Source organism: Phalacrocorax carbo, chromosome 1 (genome assembly GCF_963921805.1).
Source record: "Phalacrocorax carbo chromosome 1, bPhaCar2.1, whole genome shotgun sequence".
NCBI lineage: Eukaryota > Metazoa > Chordata > Aves > Suliformes > Phalacrocoracidae > Phalacrocorax > Phalacrocorax carbo.
The window spans coordinates 214,583,046-214,604,545 of NC_087513.1; the positions used below are offsets into that span (position 1 = coordinate 214,583,046).

General features: G+C 50.3%; 1 protein-coding gene across 2 annotated transcripts in view; it reads right to left on the bottom strand.

Moving 5' to 3' along the window:
- Positions 1-21,500, bottom strand: part of CAPN5 (calpain 5) — a 59,746-nt gene that overhangs the window by 23,789 nt on the left and 14,457 nt on the right. For both annotated transcript variants that reach the window (XM_064441500.1, XM_064441501.1), the window contains exons 2-3: positions 19,634-19,810; positions 1,730-1,861 (exon numbers count right to left, since the gene is read on the bottom strand). In XM_064441500.1, the coding sequence (XP_064297570.1) occupies positions 1,730-1,861; positions 19,634-19,795 (294 nt within the window). In that variant the 5' untranslated portion in view covers positions 19,796-19,810. The remainder of the gene's footprint in view (positions 1-1,729; positions 1,862-19,633; positions 19,811-21,500) is intronic.

Genomic DNA, 21,500 nt, shown 5'->3' on the forward strand with positions numbered 1-21,500 from the left:
GCAAGGACCATGCTTTAATCCCAGCACATGTAGCAGAGCTGGTGTCTCTTTGGACCAAGGAGTTAATCTGTGCACTTGATGGCTCCCATTTTGCTTTAAAAGTTGCAATTCCAGTTTATAGCCATGCTTACTCCTTGCAATTCATCATAAGCCCTCAAAGCACCTTGCAAAGGGTGAGCAAAGGTCCTATCTAATTCAGAGGTCTCCAGAAGCAGGGGTGTGCTGAAGCATGTCTGACCAGAGCCTTGTAGCAAACACCACAGCAAACAACTGGAGGGAAGGCCTGGGGAGAGGGCTGCAGCTTTTGCTTTTGCCACAAACCAAACCTTTCTGAGAGAAAGAGGAAGCAGGTAAAGAAGAGCCTCTGGGAGTCAAGGGCATGAGAAGTCACAAACACCCACAGCCAAATTGCCAAGGGAGGAAAAGCAATGCCATTGGCAAACTGAAATAATGAGGTGTCCAAAGGGACGCGGCTTCTATTCCGTTGGCATTTCCCAGGGCAGGGCTGGAAGTGAATTGTGAGGAGGGACAACAACATGCCCGCTCGCCCTTGGGAGACATCGATGCAGAGGAACAAGCTAAACAACCCCTTGCACCACACCTGTAACGAGAGCCACAACACTCACCGCAGCCACGATGGGAGGAAAACTTACTGCTTATCCAGAAGCCAACAGCTACCCTGTTCCCATATAAAGAACAACCTAGATGTTAACCAAAAATGGGGATGCTGCAACAAACACAAATTCCTAAGCTTAGTGTTCACGGTCACAAAAAACAGATGCAGCAGAGGTTGGAAAGGCACAGAGCAGATACAAAGGCATAGGGTGGAGGGACCCCTTTTGGGTCTGTTGCAGTAGAAGGCTGTGGGTGAAGCAGGTGATGCTGTTTGCACCCACTGTAGGACTTTGGTGGCTGCCTTTTGCAGTAAAATCTAGGAAAAGCTGCTTGCAACTTGCTGGTCTCTTGTCCTGCGATGAGGCATGCCTGTACCAGGGTCTGAAGCCCCCCTGCTTTGGCTTCCACAGGAATGACTTCTTCTATAGCTGAGGACATAGCGGAGACGGGCACAGACTGTCCAAGGATGTGGCACTGAGCACCTCCTTCCCCACTGTACCTCGGTGGTTGCCCCCCGGGCCTGCAGCCCCTTGCTGTGGTACAGGTCCTTGGTGTCTTTCTGGCCCACAACAGTCCCTTTGGACCCCGCACTCCAAGGAGCACTGTTACATGGTGCAATGCAGCCATGGGACATGCCAGGGATGGACGCTTTGGGGAAGCAGCAGCTTGGGAGATCCTCAAATCACCCTACCTGCCCCAGCACAAGGTTTCTCATTGCCAAGGTAGGCACCCACTGGCAGCCGAAGAGAGGTAACACCATGGGAACTGGGGAAATGGGGCCAAACACTGCAGCTGAGCATCCTGAATTTTGTTCTTGTTATTTTTTAAGTTATTTTGGAGTAGGGAGGGTCAGATTTGGGATCTGGAAGACAGGATGGGACTTGATTCTGTTGCCCAAGGAGAAACTGGCCAAGGGTTTGGTTTGAGTGTGATGTGACTGCAGGCATGATGACTAATTCCCCTTGAAAGATAGTCCTTTAAGGCATGTTTTTGCACATGAACAGTTTTTCAGGACCTGAGGCATTCATGAAGAACCAGTTTTTGCACTGGACAAACACAACATGAAGCCAAGGTGTTGAAGACAGGCTTTCCCATGGCATGGGGAAGGGCTTACCTTCTGCCACAGAGACTCCCGGGATGCCAGGGAGGAGCAGGCAGCCACGAACCAGCAGTTCCCGACCTGCCCCTGGTGTAAGTCATGGGAGCTGATCCCATCCACAAAGAGATGTGGATCATCGCAGATTTCCTGTGGGACACGAGAAAAACAGACACACCGGGTAAGCGAGGAGACAGGGAAATCAGAAGCGAGGCTTCCTGGCAATGGAAAATCTCTCTTCCACAGACTCCATTTAAATCCCACCTGCAGCTTAAGGCCTTGCTTATCACACCGGTAACAGGAGGACCCTGTCCTGCCTTCTGCTCTCACCAAGATACAGGCAGCATCACTGCCAAAGTGATGCCAGACCTACTGCCTATTCTGTTCCAGCATCAGCACATCTTCACTATCATTATCCCTGCTGATAATGGTATGTTTTCACACCAGTACAGCCCTAGGGACCCACCCCCTCTTCTAAGTCCACTCTTTGTTATTTCTTACAAGCCCTTCAGCTCTCTCTACTCCGTGACTGCTTTACAAGCTTCTCCCTCTCTTATTTTGCTCTGGAGAGCATGAAAGCATCACCCAAACCCACCACTTCCCATACTGGAACTTGTGGATCCATCCAAAAATACAACCCTCCAGGAGCAGGGCAAAGCCAGGCATTTAGATGAGGAATCACAGTGCACAAATCAGACAGTTCATCCAGGAAAGCTCAACACCGATTGAGGGCTCAGCCATGGCTGCAAGAAGCCAAGTGCCCTCACCAGAAAGCCTGTCCTTCCAGACCTTACCACAGCAGATGGAGAAAATTCAGTGAGCTAAAAGCTTTGCAGCTGGGCTAGGAGGATTAAATGTTCATTCTGACAACAAGACCACCATGGTGGATTGTGCACAGGCACCATGAACGGAAAAACTTGGGTAGGACGCAGCTAGGAGGTGAGCTCATCCCTCCAACCACTCAGGCACCAACCACATCACCTTTCCTCTGCCTGGCTCCTGCCAGGCAGTCCTCCCGTCTTCCCACTCCCACTTACAGCCTGGCCAAGAAAGCACTTAAATAACAGAGGGTGTTGAGCAAGCTGCGTGTGAAACACTGCTCTTTTTTTTCTTTTTTCTTTTTTTTTTTTTTAATCTTTTCTCCTCATCAATCCAGTTTGGAAGGTCATGTCCAGCTGGAGGCTGGGGGCAGATGGGACAGACAGCTGAAAGGATCTTTTCCCCTTTGTTATTACGTTTAATTTGAAGATGGAAAAGAAAAAAACAGATTTTCCTTCTTCCCCCACACCCCCCAGTTTTTCAGGCTGGCTGCACCCAGAATAACATATTCCCTCCAAACTTCGCACATGAGAACTTGCATTGCCTCTGCCCATCATGGGGAGGAAAAGGAATTGCTGCTTCGTAAGCACCTCCTGCTATTCCCACCTAACTCACCAGCACCGTACACCTAAAAAACAACCTGAGCTCCATCCAGACATAAACTGGGCGGGGATCAAACCCAAGGGAGAGGACTAATCCCCTCCCAGCCGCAGGCGTTGCAGGAGGTTGGGATAAGCGCTAGAGGGAGGCAGGCTGACAGCCACCAACGGCAAGAGCCACCTGCACTTCTCAGCATCACACAGTGTGCACAGGGATGCGAGAGGAGCGGTGGGGTTTAACTCCTCTTTCATACCACCGAGGAAGCAGCCAGCAGCAGGGGATGCATCTGCCTGTCTGTTGGTGGTGAGGACGTCTGCAAGATCAGCTCTTAGTGATCCTGCTCTGGAGGGGCAGAGGCACTGTTTTTGCCCCATTTGAGGACCACAGCTGCCCTTTCTACCCATGGGTGAACCTGCAGTGTCCAAAAAAAAGAAGTCACTTGGTATTGCATAGACAGGGGAGAACATGAAAGCGTGAAAAAACATTTCCTGCCTGGAAGAAATTAGCATAGGGTAGAGGATGTCAGATGCTCAGGGACCTTTCCTAAGAGCAGGGCTGCCGGTTAGCTGTGATTTCCCCATCACCAGGAAAGAGTTTGCAAATTAAAACCCCATGATTGCTCATTTTAATAGAGGGAAGCCCTATATACTCATCAAAAGAGCAGCCTGCCCTGGCACAGACAAGGGGTGTAGCTCATGAGACCCCACTCTCTTGGACCCATGGCAGCAATGAAGGTGCCATGGCTGGAAACGCTCATGTCAGGGCAGGCTCCCTCTGCAAAACACAATTCTCATCTCATTTGACTCAGCTTCCCTTCCCACTAATGCAGATGGGTCCCTAAGGGCATATGATTCTTGAAGGATTCGTTCAGGCAGCCCTTCAGATGCTGCAGTAGGCGTTTCCCATTCTGGTGCACACTTGGATGTGGCATTTTCAAGGTGCTTTTGGTCCAACGTAGTTGTGGCTGAAACCACACACTTGCTGTATAACTTATCAGCCCATGATAACCTTCCCTCATAATGTGCAAAACCCCATGGAAGTTTGCAGCTATATTGGAAGTTTCCTAGGAGCACGAAGGTTGCTAAGTGCCACAATCCTCTGCTGTGGCAGGGGGTGACAGCCTCTCCCTTGACCCAGGATCTTGTATGCCTGGTGCCTGGAGATGCATCAGGCCTTGGAGAAGGAGTGATCGTGCACAATATACAGGCCTGGCTGGAAGGAAACACCACATGACCTCTGCACAAAACTTGTGCAAATTCCAAAATGCTCAGTGGGTCTTCCCAGGAGTCCACCCTGAAGGGGAGGGAGGGGCTGCCATGGTTCCCTGCAGAAGGACCACGGAGCACCCTCGAGCCGTAGGACTGAGCTCGGTCCCAGTGGACTCCCAGTGACCCTAAGCACAGAATCACCAAAGCAATTATGGTTAGAAGGGACTTCTGGAGATCACCCAGTCCATCCCACCTACTCCAAGCAGGCTCAGCTAGAGCAGGTTGCCCAGGACCATGTTCAGTCAGGTTGTGAATGTCTCAAGGGATGGAGACTCCACAACCTCCCTGGGCAACCTAAGCCAGTGTTTGGACCACCCTCACAGTAAAAAAATCTTTTCTCATGCTTAAATGGAATTTCCTGTTTTTCAGTTTGTGCTGTCTCCTGTCCTGTCATTGGGCACCACTGAGAAGTCTGGCTCTGTCTTCTTCATTCCCTTCCATCAGGTATTTATGCACATAGTTAAGATTCCCTCTGAGCCTTCTCTTCTCCAGACTGAAGAGTCCCGACTCTCTCAGCCTCTCCCCTTATCAGATGCTCCAGTCCCTTAATGATGTTCATGGCCCTTTGCTGCACTCGCACAGGGGAAGGCAGCATTGTCTCCTTGCTCTAATGCTGCAGAGCTGATCCCAGCAGGGCAAGACTCATCTGTGGTTCAGTCTCTCCAGCAAAACCTCCTGAGAGGTTTCCCAAATCCCTTAGTCTGGAGCTTCTCAAGATTAAATTACTTGGATTTTTCAGTTCCCACTGAAGCTGCCGAGCTCTCACTCACACATTTTGGCCCTGGTCTAGACTGCATGGCCTTCAATCCACAGGGATGACACTCCCTGGGTGCTCTGCCTGTACTGAGGTGGGAGCACGGGACCAAGGCGCTGCTTCAGCAAGGCTGCAATGCCCCCAGCATTGCACGGAGCACAGTGGGACCCCAGGGTGTGATGGAGCACCTTCAGGGTACAAAGCACACTCAGAGCCATGAACCACCATGCCCATATGCAGAGGTGGGTGATGAACTAGACACCCATGGGAACTAGGTCAAAAAGAGCAGAGAAAAGCATTGAACTTAGTTTTCCTTTTCCTGGAGACAGAGCCGAAAATGATAAAGAGCTTGTTCTGCAGCCAGACTGAATTACAGGGCCTGGGGTTTGTGGGTGCAAGAGGAAGAGATAAGCAGAGATGCTCTGATCACAGAAGGTCATCACCGTGGTTTCCTCCCCTCCCTACTGTGCAGCAGACAGAAACCAGGTGAGCAATAACATTTACCCAGGTGGGCGCTTCTCCAAAAAGCAAACACCATGTCACCCTCCCAGCACCATGACCCTGAGAGGTCAGCACAAAAACATGCACACCCACACACACCCTGAGGGCCTTTTGAGTTCAGCCATCAGCCACCACAGAGCCAGCTCGAACCACTCCGTGGCACCCAAGGCTTCAGCAAACAATGAATCCATCCTGTCCTACATTTCACCAGAGTCAGCTCCCGGGTTGTGGCTCCTCCTAGTCTGGACACAGATGGTCAACAGCTAGGAATAGGGGGGGGACAGCCAAAGGCTATGGCTGCAGGGAAGCTATGGCTTCTGTGTGTTGCTGTTAACTCCACCTTGGCCAAGAGAGCCATCCATGGATCTTTACCCACTAGGAGAACCTGTCTCGGAGGATCACAAGGATCTTAAACACCATCAGAGTTGATTTGTCCTCCCTCAAAGCACCTGTTGAAATGGCCACTGAGCTCCACACATACTTAAAGAAAGCCTGTGCAAATGGTCCTATGGAAAGATACAGCCTGATAACACAGGGACGACCAAAGTATTTATTCAAAATTCTGGCGATTCATATACTCCTTCCCATATCCTTCCTCCTGCAAGGGATGTGGGACAGAGGTGGAAATCAGAGCCAGGGCTGGGAGAGGACTTTGAAGCCTGTGCTGATGAGAGGCTGATTGCCAAAGTACCAGGTCTGGTTTATGGGAGCCCCGAATGGGCCAGTTTGCTCCCTCCGGCTTTGGGTTATTAAAGTCCATTAAGGTAAAAAGACCCAATCAGAGCAATTATCTTCCACTTGGTGTTGTAATTTTGCTTCCCACCAAAAAGCATGTGGGCTTTTCCTCTGCTGTCCCCTTTGGTGCTCTTTCCCCCAACAGACACAATTTCCTTCCAAATGCATTTAAACCAGAAAATATCACCCTCATCTTCTCCAGCTAGGCCAATTCCACACAGGGCAGTAATGAGCAAATCACTTTCTAATTGGCTTTATAACTGGTGACTGTCTAAATGTTTCCCAGTTTCTGAGCTTTAGATTCACTGGGGATCTGGATTGTGTCAAGCCAGCTGTGGGGAGGGAAAAAGCTAAAGGGAGAAAACAACCCTGTGAGATGCAACATCTGCTGCGTGCCAGGACCACTTTTTGCTAACAAGATTTTGCAAGGAGCAGACTAGTCTAATTGCATTGCAGAGCCTGGCTGGTTCAGGAACAATGCTTTCACAGACTTGCAAAATCAGCAAGTTAATCTATTAGCGTGGCTGCGCTTCCCCCCTCCTGGGCAATGGGGAACCAAAAGGATCCTGCGTCTTAAATGTCACTCACACAGCCAAGAGAGCACGAGTTGTCCAAGCACAGCGAGCAGCAGCGACACAGCCAACACGCCGGTCCCCGCGCTGCCTTGTTGCAGGTGCCTGCCTTGGGCTGCGATTTTGCAAAAAGGGCAAATAAAAATTTGCACCAGGGTGACACAGGGAAGGGAAGAGAAACAGGTGAATTTAGAAAACCAGGGGTCCGTGTAATCATAGAATCATAGAATGGTTTAGGTTGGAAGGGTCCGTTAGAGGCCATCTAGTCCAACCCCCTGCCATGAGCAGGGACATCTTCCGCTAGATAAGGTTGCTCAGAGCCCCGTCCAACCTGGCCTTGAACACTTCCAGGGATGGGGCATCCACAGCTTCTCTGGGCAACCTGGGCCAGTGTTTCACCACCCTTATTGTGAAAAATTTATTCCTTATATCTAGTCTGAATCTCCCCTCTTTTAAATTAAAAGCATTACCCCTTGTCCGCTACGGGCCCTAAAATTATATCCTCAGTGGCTCGGCCTCACACAACACTGAAGGGTAGGTTTGGTTGGTAAATATTGACACCATAAAAAACTGTTTGTGGTCAGTCAGGCAGCCCTAATGCTAATCGACCCAGAGTATCTCAATGCATACACATTTATATCTGTTATCAGCTCCCATGCCATAAAGGACATTGGAGACTCCACCCACAGCAAGCAGGACTCGCTTGTTAAGGGAGGCATCAAAAAAATACCCTCTCCACCAACCCCATGACTCTGCTTGCGTACCTCAGCACCACGTTGTGCCGTTTGTTTTGGCACCAGAAAGAGTAGGGATGGTGGCGAACAAGACCTAAAGGTCAATTTGCAGGCTTAGAAGCCTTGACAGGTCCCTCTGCGGTTTTATCTTCCAGGTATCCAAAGTGCAAAGGCACCAAAGAGGTCTCTCTTAAAGCAGTGAGACTTGGAGAGCACTGCACCTCCCCAGGAGCAGACAGGGAGTGAGAAGGATGGGAAGGAGACTGGAACAAGTGCAGAGACCTTGGGCTCACCGTTCCCATTCCTCCCACCCACGCTCTCCAGGGATGCAGTCTTGGAAAGCTTCACCATTACTCAGCCCAGGACTTCTTCAGTCTCTATCCAGCCAAGACTGACGCAGAGGCCACCACAGCCTGGCTTTTAGCATCTCCATGCATTCAGACGCAGCCCTCCCCAGATCGCCTCTCCCACAGTGAGTTGTTTTAATATGTTTGGTTGCAAAGCTACTAAGAAAAAATACTCCCTGGATCCTGACAGCCCTGAGACCTGCAGGTCTCGGTGCCAAAGCAAGAAAGTCTTCACACTCCTCGCTGATGAACTGGGGGGGGGTGGGGGAGGGAAATGCCCAGAGCGGTGAGATGGCATGCCCCAGGTTACCCCATCCAGAGGCAGAAGAGGTCCCTCTTGGTTTCAAGTCCCAGCACAGTCCGGTCACTGCACAAGCCATCGTTCCTTTATGGAACTGATGTCACCTGGCTCCTTTTCATGCTGCATTGCCTCAGCCAGCTTGACCCTTACAAGTGCACACAACTAGTCTTGAGAAGTGAAGGGGAGGACACTGAGCAAAAGCAGCATCTCTCAGGGATGGCTCCCCCAGGATCTCCTTCCCTTAAATCGTAGTACATGTAGGCATGGGCTCCAGGGAGCTACACCAGAGAGGTGGAGGAGGAAAAACAACTATAAACTCCCGTGGCTGCTTTAACTTTAACACGCTATGACAGATTCACCACAGTGCTGCTGGCCACCTTCTCCCAAGTCCCCCCATCCTCCATCATATCCCAGGGTTGAGCTCTCCTATGGATCTCCCTTGACCAAGCTCCTTTGGGATGGTGCTAGGGATTTGCAGGGTGTGGAACAGCCCTGGTTTGGAAGCATCATGGGTTTAAAATACACCCACCCTCCAAAGCCCATCCTCTCACCACAGCCAGCACTTCTAGTCGTGGGGTCTAACCTCACCCAGAGGAACTGCTTTGGCTTGAAATTCTCTGCATCAGGCCCCAATTTGGTTCTTGGGGAGGTTCACAGTCACATTGGTACAAGTGAGGGACCGTGAACTACAGGCTTGAGCCATGAGGATATTCCACAGCTTGCACCAGTTTTGAGCCATCAGTCCCCACCCTGGAGAACGTGGTGGTGGGGATGTGTTAGTGGGAAGGGAGGAACCTGTGCAAGTAAACCCCGCTGTGAGAAACCACAGTATTTCAGGAGGAATGGTCCAAAACCACCCACTCATCACAGAGCTATTGTGAAATCCTGGAGCAAGCTAATGTGACCATGAGCTCGGCTGCACTGTTTCTGCCTCCAAGCGACATAATTCAGATTTGGCACTTGCGCCTGCTGAACACTGCTGTGCCTGAATCCCAGTTCCCATGTGTCACCAAAAGCCAATCTTTTAAAACAGGATTTAGGAATCTAATTCATTCAGGGTTTTTTTTTTTTGTTGTTGTTGTTGGTTTGTTTGGTTTTTCTTTTCAATCATCATAAAAGCAAAGTTATTGATGGGAAAAGAAAGAACCTGAAGCTGCAGAGAAAAATTACCTCCCCTCTCCACTGTGCATATCTCGGATCAAAACTTCCTAACTACTTTTCATGGGGATACCTCCCACACCTCCCCGAGCCATACTGTTCCAGTGCGAGAAACTACCCTTTGGTTTGTGATTGTGTCACATTTATAGCACAGCAGCACCTCGATCCAAGGCCAGGACATGACCCCACCACGGTCCAAATTAATCCCTGACTATCCAATGACAATGAAGAGGTTATCACGAGTTTAAGGCATTTAGAGTAATGACTTCCAGCCCACACCTATTCTGGTTATTCATACCCTGGGTGTAGCTTTACAAACAGAAACCCGCTTTATGAGAAAAACACCCTCTAGAAATGCGGGCTCATGAGCTTCTGTTAGCTGGGAAAAGGGACAAAAAGGGTGACTATTTAGAGAAAATGATTCAATATTCAACCACCAGGAAAAGGCTGAGCTCCTGCCACTGTTGAAAGAAGGAAGTGGAGAGGAACTTGGCAGCAGGGTTGGCCGTAAGCACGCAGCATTAGCTGGTGCTGGCTGGCACCTCCGAGGAGGTGGTTGACCAGAAAGGAAGAAGCCTGTATTTAACAACCAGCAGGGATCTTCCCATGAGGTCATGGGCTCGAGTTATGAAACTGCAGGAGTTCACAGAGATGTTGAACTCAAGCAAGCTTCCTCTCTCCGTAGTAACATCACTTTTCCCTACGGTGATTTCCTCCTGACCTGCTCGACTTTCCCAGTAACACCAGCAATACACAGCATTTCCTGGCAAGACTTTGAAGTGTCCAACTCATGCTCAGTTTGCTGAGAGACACAACAATGCAGGTACAGCAGCAGCAGCTCCACAACAGGAACATGCACAAGCTCTCCCAGCAATACGTAGCACAAACTCACCGCATGGTTTACAGGGGCTGTATACAAGCTAAGCACCTTTATCGTTAGATTTTTAGCTAGTTTCTGCAGTTACTAATCACCCTGTTTACATCTTCCATCATTAATTCTTACATAACTCTATCAGATGTATTTGTATCAGACCTCAGTCAAGCTTTAAGCATCCACGACCACTCTCCATTAAGATGGTTTTTCCATCCTGGAGGGGAACTGGGAGGAATGCATCAATGAGTGGTGGTTTCTTCCCAAAGATCCAGAAATATCAAAGATGTAGGATGCTTCGTTTCATCTCGGTGTGAACACACGGGTCACCCCTCCCAGGCTACAGTCTCTTGCCTTGTTGGTCGACACAGCTCCTGCCGGCCCCAGCTATCACCCGAAGGGGACAGATGTTTCAGCTCGTCCTTGCAGACCTGATTTCTTCTTGTGAGATCTGAGTGAGACACCACCAGCCTCAAGGGGTGGGGAAGTAATGCCAGCTTGCCCCTGCCCCACAGGGACTGGGAACAGTGGCTGAAGCACTGAGCTCATTTAGGGCACCTGGGAAGCCGGGGCCAAAAAGGGGGTGAAGCCAGAGCATCTAGCAAACTTCCACGAGAGCATCACCCTGGGGTGCTGCTTTTGGCTGTGCTTTCCGTGCCAAAGGATAGTCTAAAAGGGACCTACTGGTGGGTTTTCACAGAGATGAGCATCCAAATGAGGATGTGAAGGGGTCAACAGATCACACAGGTTGACACTCCCCTGAGCAGGTTTGGTCCTGGTGAGCTCAACTACTGGGAGCCTGTGCTCTGCTCCAGTGCACTGCCAACACCTAAAGCCTTTGTCCTTTCTCAAGGATGGTTTTCAGTCTCCTCCACTCCCATGAGGGCCCCAGTTCAAGACTGGTTTGTCCATAGGGTTGCAACAACCTGTGGCAGCGAGAGAGCGTGCTGGGTGGGGACAGATGGCCACGGGCACGGGTAGGGTGGTCAAGCAGGGCAGTAGATTCCCAAGGAACTCACCCCCCCTTTGCACAGTGTTTCAGCACACACAGGTCTAAATTATTGCATTGGGCTAAGTGCCTCCACTTAGGGCAAAAATCCCCCCCTGCCACGCTTCCCTGCACTACACACCTCAGTCTGCTTCATAAACAGGTTTTTAATCTTTGCAGGGCTTTTGGGGAAGTACCTGCACAGTCTTTGTGTTAAACTGCATATTTCAGAGGAGAAACGGTGCCATTCCACTTGCTGTCAAATTGTGCTGGGGTTTTATTTTAAAAAGGGATGACTTGGAGATTTTAACGCTCCTTAAAAATAATTCAGACGGCATCAGTAGTTTGGCAGCAAGGAAAGGACAAGCCCTTGCCCTGAGGTGTTTACAAAGACAGATGCTAACTGCATTTCTTCATTCCCAGTCAACCCATTGATGCTCCTGGACTGGACAGCAGTCCAGAGGCAAGAAGGAAAGATGATGGAGAGAAGGTTTGTACCTGCTTCTTTACAGGTGTAGGTATCCCTCTGCCTGAACCTCATACGCATTACAGGGTTACCATATATTTAAAGGGAACTGAAATACAGAAGCAAGCGAGTGTGCACACAAGATCCAAGGGGCATATGCTGAAGCTAAGCCAATTCACACCCAACAGAAAAAAAAGAAAAATGCAAATCCTGAGGCGGGGACTGGTTGTTAGATGAAGTGATCTGGAGCTGTTGTGGATTTTCCTCTCTTGGAAAAATAAAACTGGATGGTGCTTAGAGGAAGCAGGTGAAATTTAGTTAAACAGAGAGTTAATTCAAGGAAGTGCTGTGACCTCTCGTTACGCAAAAATCAGCCGACGCATCCACAACGGATCCCACTGGCTTCGAATCCACCAGACCAAGGAAACGGCGCCTTTTCTGCTCCAACCGCAGGGCCAGCGTGGCGCCGGCTGTCAGCCTCCCACCGACGCTTCCTCCTATTTATTTGTTTCTTTAACCACTTCTGGCAGCAGCTGGAGTCAGCCTTTGGCTCTACCGCACCTCACGTCATGCTTTAGTTTCCTTCTGCAAGCGGCAGCACTGTGCCTATCGAGTCTTTGCAAGGGGACTTTGCAAAAGATTTGGCAAAAGGCACTTGTTCCAGCAGGACCGAGCCTGCCCTTAACACAGGCAAATTGCCCCAAAATCCCATCCTCTCTAAGGGCTCAAAAATTAGAGCTTACAGGCCGTGCAGCACCTCCTAGCTTGCACCAAGATTAAAAGCCTGAGCTGATCCAGGGCATAACTAGCTCTGTACTTGCTCCATAGGCTGAATGTGCCTCTCTGGTACCCCAGAGCCAAATCCAGGTGGATTTGAACCCACAGAGCTCAGGGCCCCTTTCTGCAACACTGACTGCTACCATTAAGCTCTTCCCCATTACCAATACAATAATTGCTGGACACCAATGCGCAGTTGCGTTAAGAAGCAGGCAATGAATCTAAATCCACTGATTTTGCTGTTGAGTTTGCATTTAAGGCCATGTTCTTCTGATGCTGAGGACAGAGCAGGCTGGCTGGCTAATTTCTTGTCAAAGGCTGCAGTGAGCCATACTCACACCGGGCAGCTTATCACCCCCTATCCTCACTGGGACAAAGCAGGAGAGCGTGTTTGCCGGGCACCATAGGGCCGTGGCCTTGGGAGGATCTGGTGAGATCTGCCGGAATGCAGCCAGGGTCAGCATCACATTTCATGAGAGGAGAGACCTTTTAAAATAAGCATAAATAATACCAAGAATTCTCTTGTCCATCCTTGAGGGGAGAAGATGGGGAGGAACCAGTGAATGGCTTAAAAACGTATGAACAAGGTCAATTCAGAGATTGCATTAAATGGTGACCAAATCCTTTCCTGGCAAGGAGCGACCAGACTGGCAATCAGCTCCAGGCTTTACTGAAAACGGCAGATAAATTAACAGGCAAGTGGCTCATAAATTCCTAAGCTGAGAAACGTAAAGGTCTGGAAGGACTCCGACTCCCGTGATGGATTGCAGACAGATGACAGACTCTGCTCAGAGGAGACAATCCCTCAGTCCGTCCTGCAGCACAGAGGAGCCACGGCATCTATGCTCTAACCATAAGCATCCTTCAGGCAGAACCAAACCTGAGACAGGCCAAAAAACTGCAAAAAGCTGAGCAAAGACATCCCAGGAGCGCAGGTGCCAGAGGTTAGTATTTCTGGCAGAAGAAGGTCCAGGTGGGGCACCAGGAGGTTATTGCTCCTAATGACTGTTACCATTTTCACTGCCTCCGTGCACCTGCTTGGGGTGAGCTCTCAGTGCAAAGAACAGCAAGAACTTAACCTCTGTCTTCCCCATTATCTTCACCCTTGTGTCTTTGCCAGCTTCCCAGCCTGCGCTACACACTGGGTAAAAGACCTTTTAATGCAGAAACTTGCAGGCAGGCAAGTGCCGGTCCTGCTTTTAGTGAATTATTTCATTGACTCCTTTCCCCTTCCAGGAAAAGCCCATGGGGTTTGATTGTATAACCCTCACTCAGCAAGCAAAAGGAGCTAAGTGCTTAATGACACAAAGAAGAGGGGATCTGATAGATGCTCTTCCATCCTGCAACATCTCATCCTCCAAACACAATAGCATCAAATTCAGGAGTCAATGGGTATAATGGCCAAAACGCCTACACACGAGTCAGGCTAGATATATGTCAGGCCAAGAGGGAACTGGCTACTGAAAAATGGTATTTTCTCAGTTTCTAAAACAAGATTCCTCTTGCATGGCTTTAAAAAAAAAAACAACCCAGGGCTGTGAATAAGAGCATCTCTCCCTGGTGCCACTGTAAGGCTGAAAATGCCATCGCCCTACTGCCCTAGGACCTGCCACTTCCCACAACCCTTCCCAAAATGCCTGGCCTCTCTGCCTCCCCCAAAACTACTCTGACTCTCAGACCTTCCCCTCCAAATGACACTGCGTCTGCACCCAGATAAAATAATATTGCCATTTAGCAAGAATCTGCCTTTGTGCTGTTTAATCAGTGACGACCTCCCTTGACAATTCCTGCAGAGATAACTCAGCGCTTGCAAGCAAATGCTGGAGAAAGATAAAAATACTGAGAAACAGGGTTGAGGGCAAAACTCTTCCCCTGAAGATGGGACAGTGTAGACTTTATCCAAAAGAGTTTCTCTGGTTGCAACTGCCAGGCTTGAACTCAGTGCAGAGGTGCAGCTCAGGTTCAGCCATCACTGCGCGTCACCTTGAGCCACCCAGCCACTGTGACGACAGCCTGCTTGGAAACCCTCGTGCTTCGCCACAGCTTCTCGTTACACCACCTTTGGTGCAGCTCGCCGCTGAGTTGCCACCTGGTCCCCTGCAAGAATCTTTGGGATCTCTTGTCCCGACCCCTCTGCATCTTAGGGAAGACCATGACGTGCTTCTGCAAGGTCCTGCGACACACTGCTGTGGGCAGGGAAACACTCAGCACACAGCAGCCTGGTCTGCTTCCCGGGACAGGGAGGAAAAAAACCTTCTCCAGGCTCAACCTTGCTCCCTGGCAAGAGCTGAAGGACCAGAGCACGCAGTTCATGTGGCTCAACATCACATCTGTGCATGGCCTAAGCCTCCTACCAGGCTTCACTTGCTTCCCGCAGGAGCACAGTGATGCCCAGATTTGTCCTGGCTGGTGACCAGTCTCAGCAGCAGGTCATCGCCTGGTGGACTGAACCACATGGCCCTCCTTGCTGCAGAGAGAAAGCAAGCCCTTGTTAAGGCCCAGGGGTACTAACGACCCTAATTTAACCTCTATCAATCCCATGGCATCATTGGAAGTGGTTTGTACCCAGGAAGAGAGTTTGGGGCAGTAAGGATTAGAAGAGAGGAACTCTTTCCACGGGGTAGATGAGCCTCTTCCACCCTGGGCCATCACTGTTTTTTTTCCCAGAGGATCAACAGACATAGGCAGATGCCCCAGATAGCCCCTAATTTCTGCCTCCCAGCCTGCATCTCATCCATTCCCTTCCCTTCTCAGTACCACCCCTCCCCATTTACCTAGCTCCCAAAAGCCCAGACCAGCTCACCAATGCACAGACTACTGCCAGCATTCCTGTCTCAAACGGGGACGGCAAAACCCAGAGCCTGAGGATCAGGAAGACTTTCTCTACGGGTGGTACTACTTGCCTGAACACACAGATCTCCTTCTCCTTCATATGGTAGCAGGCAGAGCGCAAGGGAAAGGAGTTTCAAGCAAGGTGCTGGGATTTGGGCTTAGTCCAAAAAGCTTGGTTTAATTTCTAATGCAATAGCCAAGCACTGCTGCCAGAAAGAGATGCTGATGCTGCCCTAGCCAGCTCCAAAAACTACTTCAGCCCAGCAATGAGCGGCCAGTCTCATTTTTAAGTGGATGAAGTAAAAGAATGCTCTTCAAGACCCCTTCCTAGCCTAGGCTGATGCTACGGTTTCCCTCCCTCCAACACACTCGAGCAATTAGCTTTCTGGCTTCACCGTGCTGCATCACCAAGATGTCTAGCAAACAACCACTGAAGCCAAAGCCCGATTAGAGGGCTCAAACAGCTGCTCCCTCTGCAAAGATCTGGCATCCAGAGCAGGGCTAGAGGCCAGGGGAAAGCAGGGAGGGAGGGAGGACACCCCGCTGGAAAGAATAAGGCTGAGCACGTTCCAGGAAAGGCTGCAATGCCAGATGCAGGAAGAAGTTGAAGTAAAACAGCCTGACCCGAACAGCCTGTTCCAGCAAAGCCCTTCAGCCTCCTCTTTTCCCCCCAGAAAAAAACTCAAGCAAGAGGGAGAGCACTGCAGAGATTGCTTTTTTTTTTTCCCCCCCTGCCAAAGCAACCTCAAGCCTTGGGAGCTTGTAGAGGAACAGAAAGGATGAGGCCAGGTCCTGGTTGGGAAAGAAGGGATGTGCACATGAGGGATGGGTTTATATCTGTACTAGTAAATACATGAGAAGGAGATCCTGCCTCTGCCAAAGCTCATTCCCACTACCCCACCAAGTTTGCTACAAATACTCTTCACATGCAAGGGCTTTGCCTGAAAAAGTTAGCTCCTAAGTATCATTTCTCTGCATAGATCATAAGTAACAGCCTTTCTGAGAAAGCAAACAGTTGTTTTTAATAGTTGATGCCTTTTATTTCCACTCTCCACCCACTCTGCTCTCAGAGCAAAGCTTGAGGCGTGATGAGCTCTTGCATTTTATCATGCAGTTACAGCTGAAACTGTCCAAAACAAACCATGGCCCTGAGAGATAACAGAGGTGTGTACACACCATCCCCTCCCTGCAGACAGCGTCCCCATGACTGGCAGACTCCATTTCAGGGTCAGGAATTCCCCAAAACTGCACTTGCCAAAAGCTGGGAGTATCACTCTGTTTTTTCTAAACAAAAATAAAATGTGATTGCCTAAGGAAAGATTTGCTGGTTGTAACAGAAAGGGGATGTTGCAGGGACGTAGTGTGGCTTAATGACCGTGCCGCGCAATTACCACACAAGCAGGGCAGTTGATCTGAACTTTGTGGACATTTTGGACCTTACTGAACACTGCATTAAACTGGAGAAGCTGATGATGGTTCTGTGTGAAAACTCTACCCAGTTTCTCCCACGCAACCTCCAACAGTGGCTTCCAGCTCTTCCTCCGCGACCTCTGAGCGTTGCTACTGTGTCCTGTTCCTACTCTGACCAGACCAAGCAGTTTACAGATGTAGGAAAGAGCACGGTTAATTCTGCAGCAGACCATCAGGCTGGACACACAGCAAGACCCGCTACAGCGGGTGTACAGTTGTTTCAGAGAAACGTGGGATTTTACAACTGCATTCATGCCGGTTCTTGCACCCTCTCCCAGCTCCCTTGCAAGGCAGCGAAGTGGTGAGATGTATATCAAGATCCCTAACGGCCAACTGCACTGTGTGTGTTTTCTTGCAGATGTTGGGACCTTTTGCTGGGGTCTCTCCCTTAGAGAGCTGGTATGAATTCAGGCAGAATTGGGTCCAACAACTAAAAATGTCACTTTGCATCGGCTGGCTGGCACAAAGCAGTTGTTCCTCCCATGAAATTCAGTTGCTTTTGCCAAAATGGACGAGTGAAAGGAAAGAACCTGGGGAAGTCCTTTATCTAAAGAGGCCTCTGGAAACTTCAGCAGTAACCAGGACACATGTGAGCTCAAATTTCTTTTTTTGAGGTGATTTTGTGGTCAGGCAGCTAGGCAGGTCTGATCAGACGATCCTACCAGACAGTGCCATAAGGGAGACTGCTATTGCTCAGCATGGACTCCTTCTGGTGATGAAACTGCTGGCAAAGCTCCCTTCGTCTGGTGCAGAAGCAGCAAAAGAGGGACCACCTCCGGTTAAGCACACAGGACCTTGCTTGTGTGCGGGACCCACTTCCAGCACCCACTGCCAGCCCACGCCAGAAGGAGCCTCTCTTCAAACTGCAGAGCTGACTGGTTGGAAAGAGCTTGAATTCACCCCATGCTTCAGCAGGGATGGGCTTGGACCTAGCTGAGCATGCCATCATGCAGATGAAGACCAGGAAGTCCAGAAACCTTTCTTAGAAAGACCTCATGCTCTCTGGAGCAAGGCAGCAACAGGATGATGCCTTGCTGGCTGATCTCATGTCTTCCTAAGCAAGCGCTGATGCTATATACCTCAACACCAAGGGCTGCAAGTGAGCCGAAAGCCAGAAAAGCAGATGGAGAATAGGTGGGTCACCAGTTCAGAAAAGGTCTCCCTGCTTCCTGAAAAGAAGCACCAACAAGTCTATGCATGATAAAGCTGAATAACCAGAGTCACTCGTGTCCTGTGCAGCAAGCTCTGAGCCGTAGATGCTCAGCAGAAGACGAGCAAACTTTGACCCTCCACAACTGCATCCAACCCTCTGGCAATAGATGTGGGGCTGAATTAATGTGTGTCTCTGAATGCAAAACAGCAAGGGGGTGTCAAATACATCCTTACCCTCTAGTCCCAATGAAAGTTGTTTAGAAAGTCTTGGGTATTGCCTATATGTGGGACGTGCAAGGGGTTTTAACGTTCTCCCCCGTGATGAGCCCAAACCGTGGTGAGCCCTGTCTTCTGAAGGCAGCTGTGCACAGAGCATCTTTCCACTCCATTGGACAAGGGGAATAAGCTAAAACACGTGCAAAGCTTTGCATAAACCCCACATCCAGACAGAGCTGGCATGGAAAAGCCCAAGGCAAGGCAGAGGGAAGTCAGACCTCCTCCCACAACGGGTCCTGTGGGGTGCTAGGGGGGGCTCAGCCCCTCCTGCCACAAGAAAGAGTCAGTTCAGCTCCATCCTACCCTACACACAAAGCTTTTTTGTCCATCCCCCCTGAGACTGCCTCACCCAGACAGACACAGCACTGTCTCATGAAAGGCCAGCTGATTTTCTGGGCTGCGGGCGGGGGTGAGGAAGACAACAGCAGCTCAGGCAACCCTGCCACGCTGAAATGCCACCAAGCTGTGTCCAAAACAGCACGGGCTGGGCAGCAAGGGCTGCTCCTCCCCATGGGTAAGGAAGGAGACCTGGTGCATTAGATGCTGTGATATTGCCTCTCCCCTGTTGTAATTATCTCTGCTCCCTGGGACGCCTGGTACTTCACAGCAGTCAGAGAATTGGCCTCACGGTCAACCCCAAGCAGATGGCCATACTAGGGCGTACAGCTTCCCCAAGACATAGTGCCCTCAGGCCCCTGATCTGCCTTTCGGGCAGGCACCGAGGACAGCAGAAGAGGGACGGGCAACATCACCCCCAGCTTCCCACAACCTGCCTCCATGTCAGACACAGCAGCGTGGAGGACACATAGAATGCTTTTTGCAGAGGACACCGGTTTTGCACAGGGGAGGAAGGATGGGTTAGACCATCCACCTCCCAGAGACCCCAAAACCATCTCACCTACCCAAAGCTTATCTCTTTTTCCCTTTCCACATGGACCACCAAGAGTATTCAGCGATCACCCTTTGGCCTGCTTGACCAACCAGGCTTAACAAGAGTATCCATCACCAACCTGGCTGCAAACCATCTCTCTGTTTTATGCATGGGCAAACTGGGTCACAGAAAAGCCTCCTTTGCTCCTGGGCCTCACTGGGGGAAGAACAGCTTGGATCTGGGTGCAGCAGGTCTCCCTGGCACCCCAGAGGCTCATAAAGCCGATCCTGGGCAAATAAACCTGGGGGAGAGGAGATGTCAGCTGGGGCTTGGCACCCTTGGTGAACACTGTGCTGTGCATTGTCAGGGATGCCCGAGAGCAGAGATGGTGTAAAGCAGTGTCAAGGTGCAAGGGGGTGGGCGCACTTACTTTTGGCCTCTTCCACTGGATGCCCTGGATCCTTGACTTGTAGAAGAGTGAGTCGTCATTGGCAGGAAAAAGCGGGTCCTCAAAGAGCTGCTTCCGCCTGTGACACTCTTTCTTCAGGGAGGCGTAGCGCTGGTTCTCGTATGGCTTCACCGAGGAAAACATCCTTCCCCACCGGCCCTGTGAGGACATGCAGAGTGGGAGTAAGACAGGGAATGGTCTGGCCAGGGACACCCAATCCTCCTCCACAGCACCTGGGTGGCAGGACCAAGACATCATGGCTGGAGACAACCACCCAGCCTCTGTCTCTGTCTTCCCCCAGATCCGGCTCTCCTACATTGTTAGGCCCCACATTTATAGCCCCATGAAGCATCTCTGCCTCACTCTGGGAGGCATCAGTGTGCTCCATTACCAATTTAAACAGGCAAGGAAAATCCTGCATCCAAACGAGGAGAGATGGATGACTCCTCAAAGCTCAAGCATACCTTGCAGCCCCCTGGGCACAGGACTCCCATCTTCCCCGGAGGTGGCCAAACACCACCAAAACAGGAACATTAGGGGATGATAACCGGTGTCCTGCCTTTTAGTAAATTCATAATTCATTTGGGAAAAACACAGCTCTTGGAGGCAAAGGAGGAAAAGGCATCCCCTGCAATCTGGGCGGGCACAGGTTTTATGGGGGCTAAGCCCTACCCAGAGCACCCCCACCATGCAGTCTCCAATCACAGCAATACATTTCATTATTTCCTCAGAGACGCCAGTTTCTCAGTAGACTTTATCAGATCTGTTTTTAATTAAAAAAAGGCCTCCTGGCAGAGCACCATGTGTTTCTGAATTAATTATTCTTTCTTGACAAGCATCTAGCTTCCAGGGCAGAGATGTGAATTTAGCAATCCAGAAGACAGCAGGAAACCGTTGCCCAAATGCCCCCCAGAGAGAGCACAGCACCTCTCCATCACCCCTGCCGTTTGGTCACTGGGTACCAACCACTTTGTCAGGTCCTCATCCCTCCACCCTGCGCGTCGAGTCCCCTTGGTCCCACAGCAGGCACAAGGAAAGGGGGTGCTCTACATCGTTCCCCTTTACTAAATTACAGACTTTCTTCCAAAGCTCCTTCCCTAAAGTTTTTCTGTATTTATTTTTAACAGCCAGGTACAATCCTTCTCTCCCCCAAACGGGATGTCCTCGTCAGCCATTGGCCATTAGTGACCCTAGTCTGGAAACATCTACTCTGGTTTCCTAAAGAAATGGGGGTTTGTGTGCCCCATAATCCCAGCAGCAGTCTCCAACACCACCCATGGTAAAATGGGGGGTGCCCCATCCAGCGGGCAGATGCAGCCAACAGGCTGGTCCAGCGAGACACAGAGAAACTCTCCGCTTACTGTGGTGAACATCCACAGACACTCAGGAGCAGTATCATACCCCTTGTTATTGAACCGCTAGGCTTAGCTGAAGGAAAGTAGGTGTTTGAGAGCTAAACCAATGTCAGTGCTGATCCGAGCGATCCTCCAGGAGCAGCACCCGCTCAGCCAGCCTCCTCTCGCCTGCGAGAGATGAAAACATTTCACTTCTGCAAAGCACAAGAGCAACGCATAGGTTTTAATTAATGGCATTTATCAGCCTGATTAGCAGCACAAGTGATTATCACTCAGAGCTTAAGTGAACCCAAAATAACCCCCTTGTTAGCTGCTCCACAGGTCTCTGCTGCTGAGGATCACTTGCTAAGCTTGGTGGGTGCTCTGTGCCAGCCACCCACCTTTCTCCAGATCACCTCACGTCCCAGCCCCATGCCCTGAGACGCAGTGACTGCAAATAACTGTGCAAAGGAGCAGTTAGGCCTTTAATTAAATGTGATCTGAACTGCAAGAGA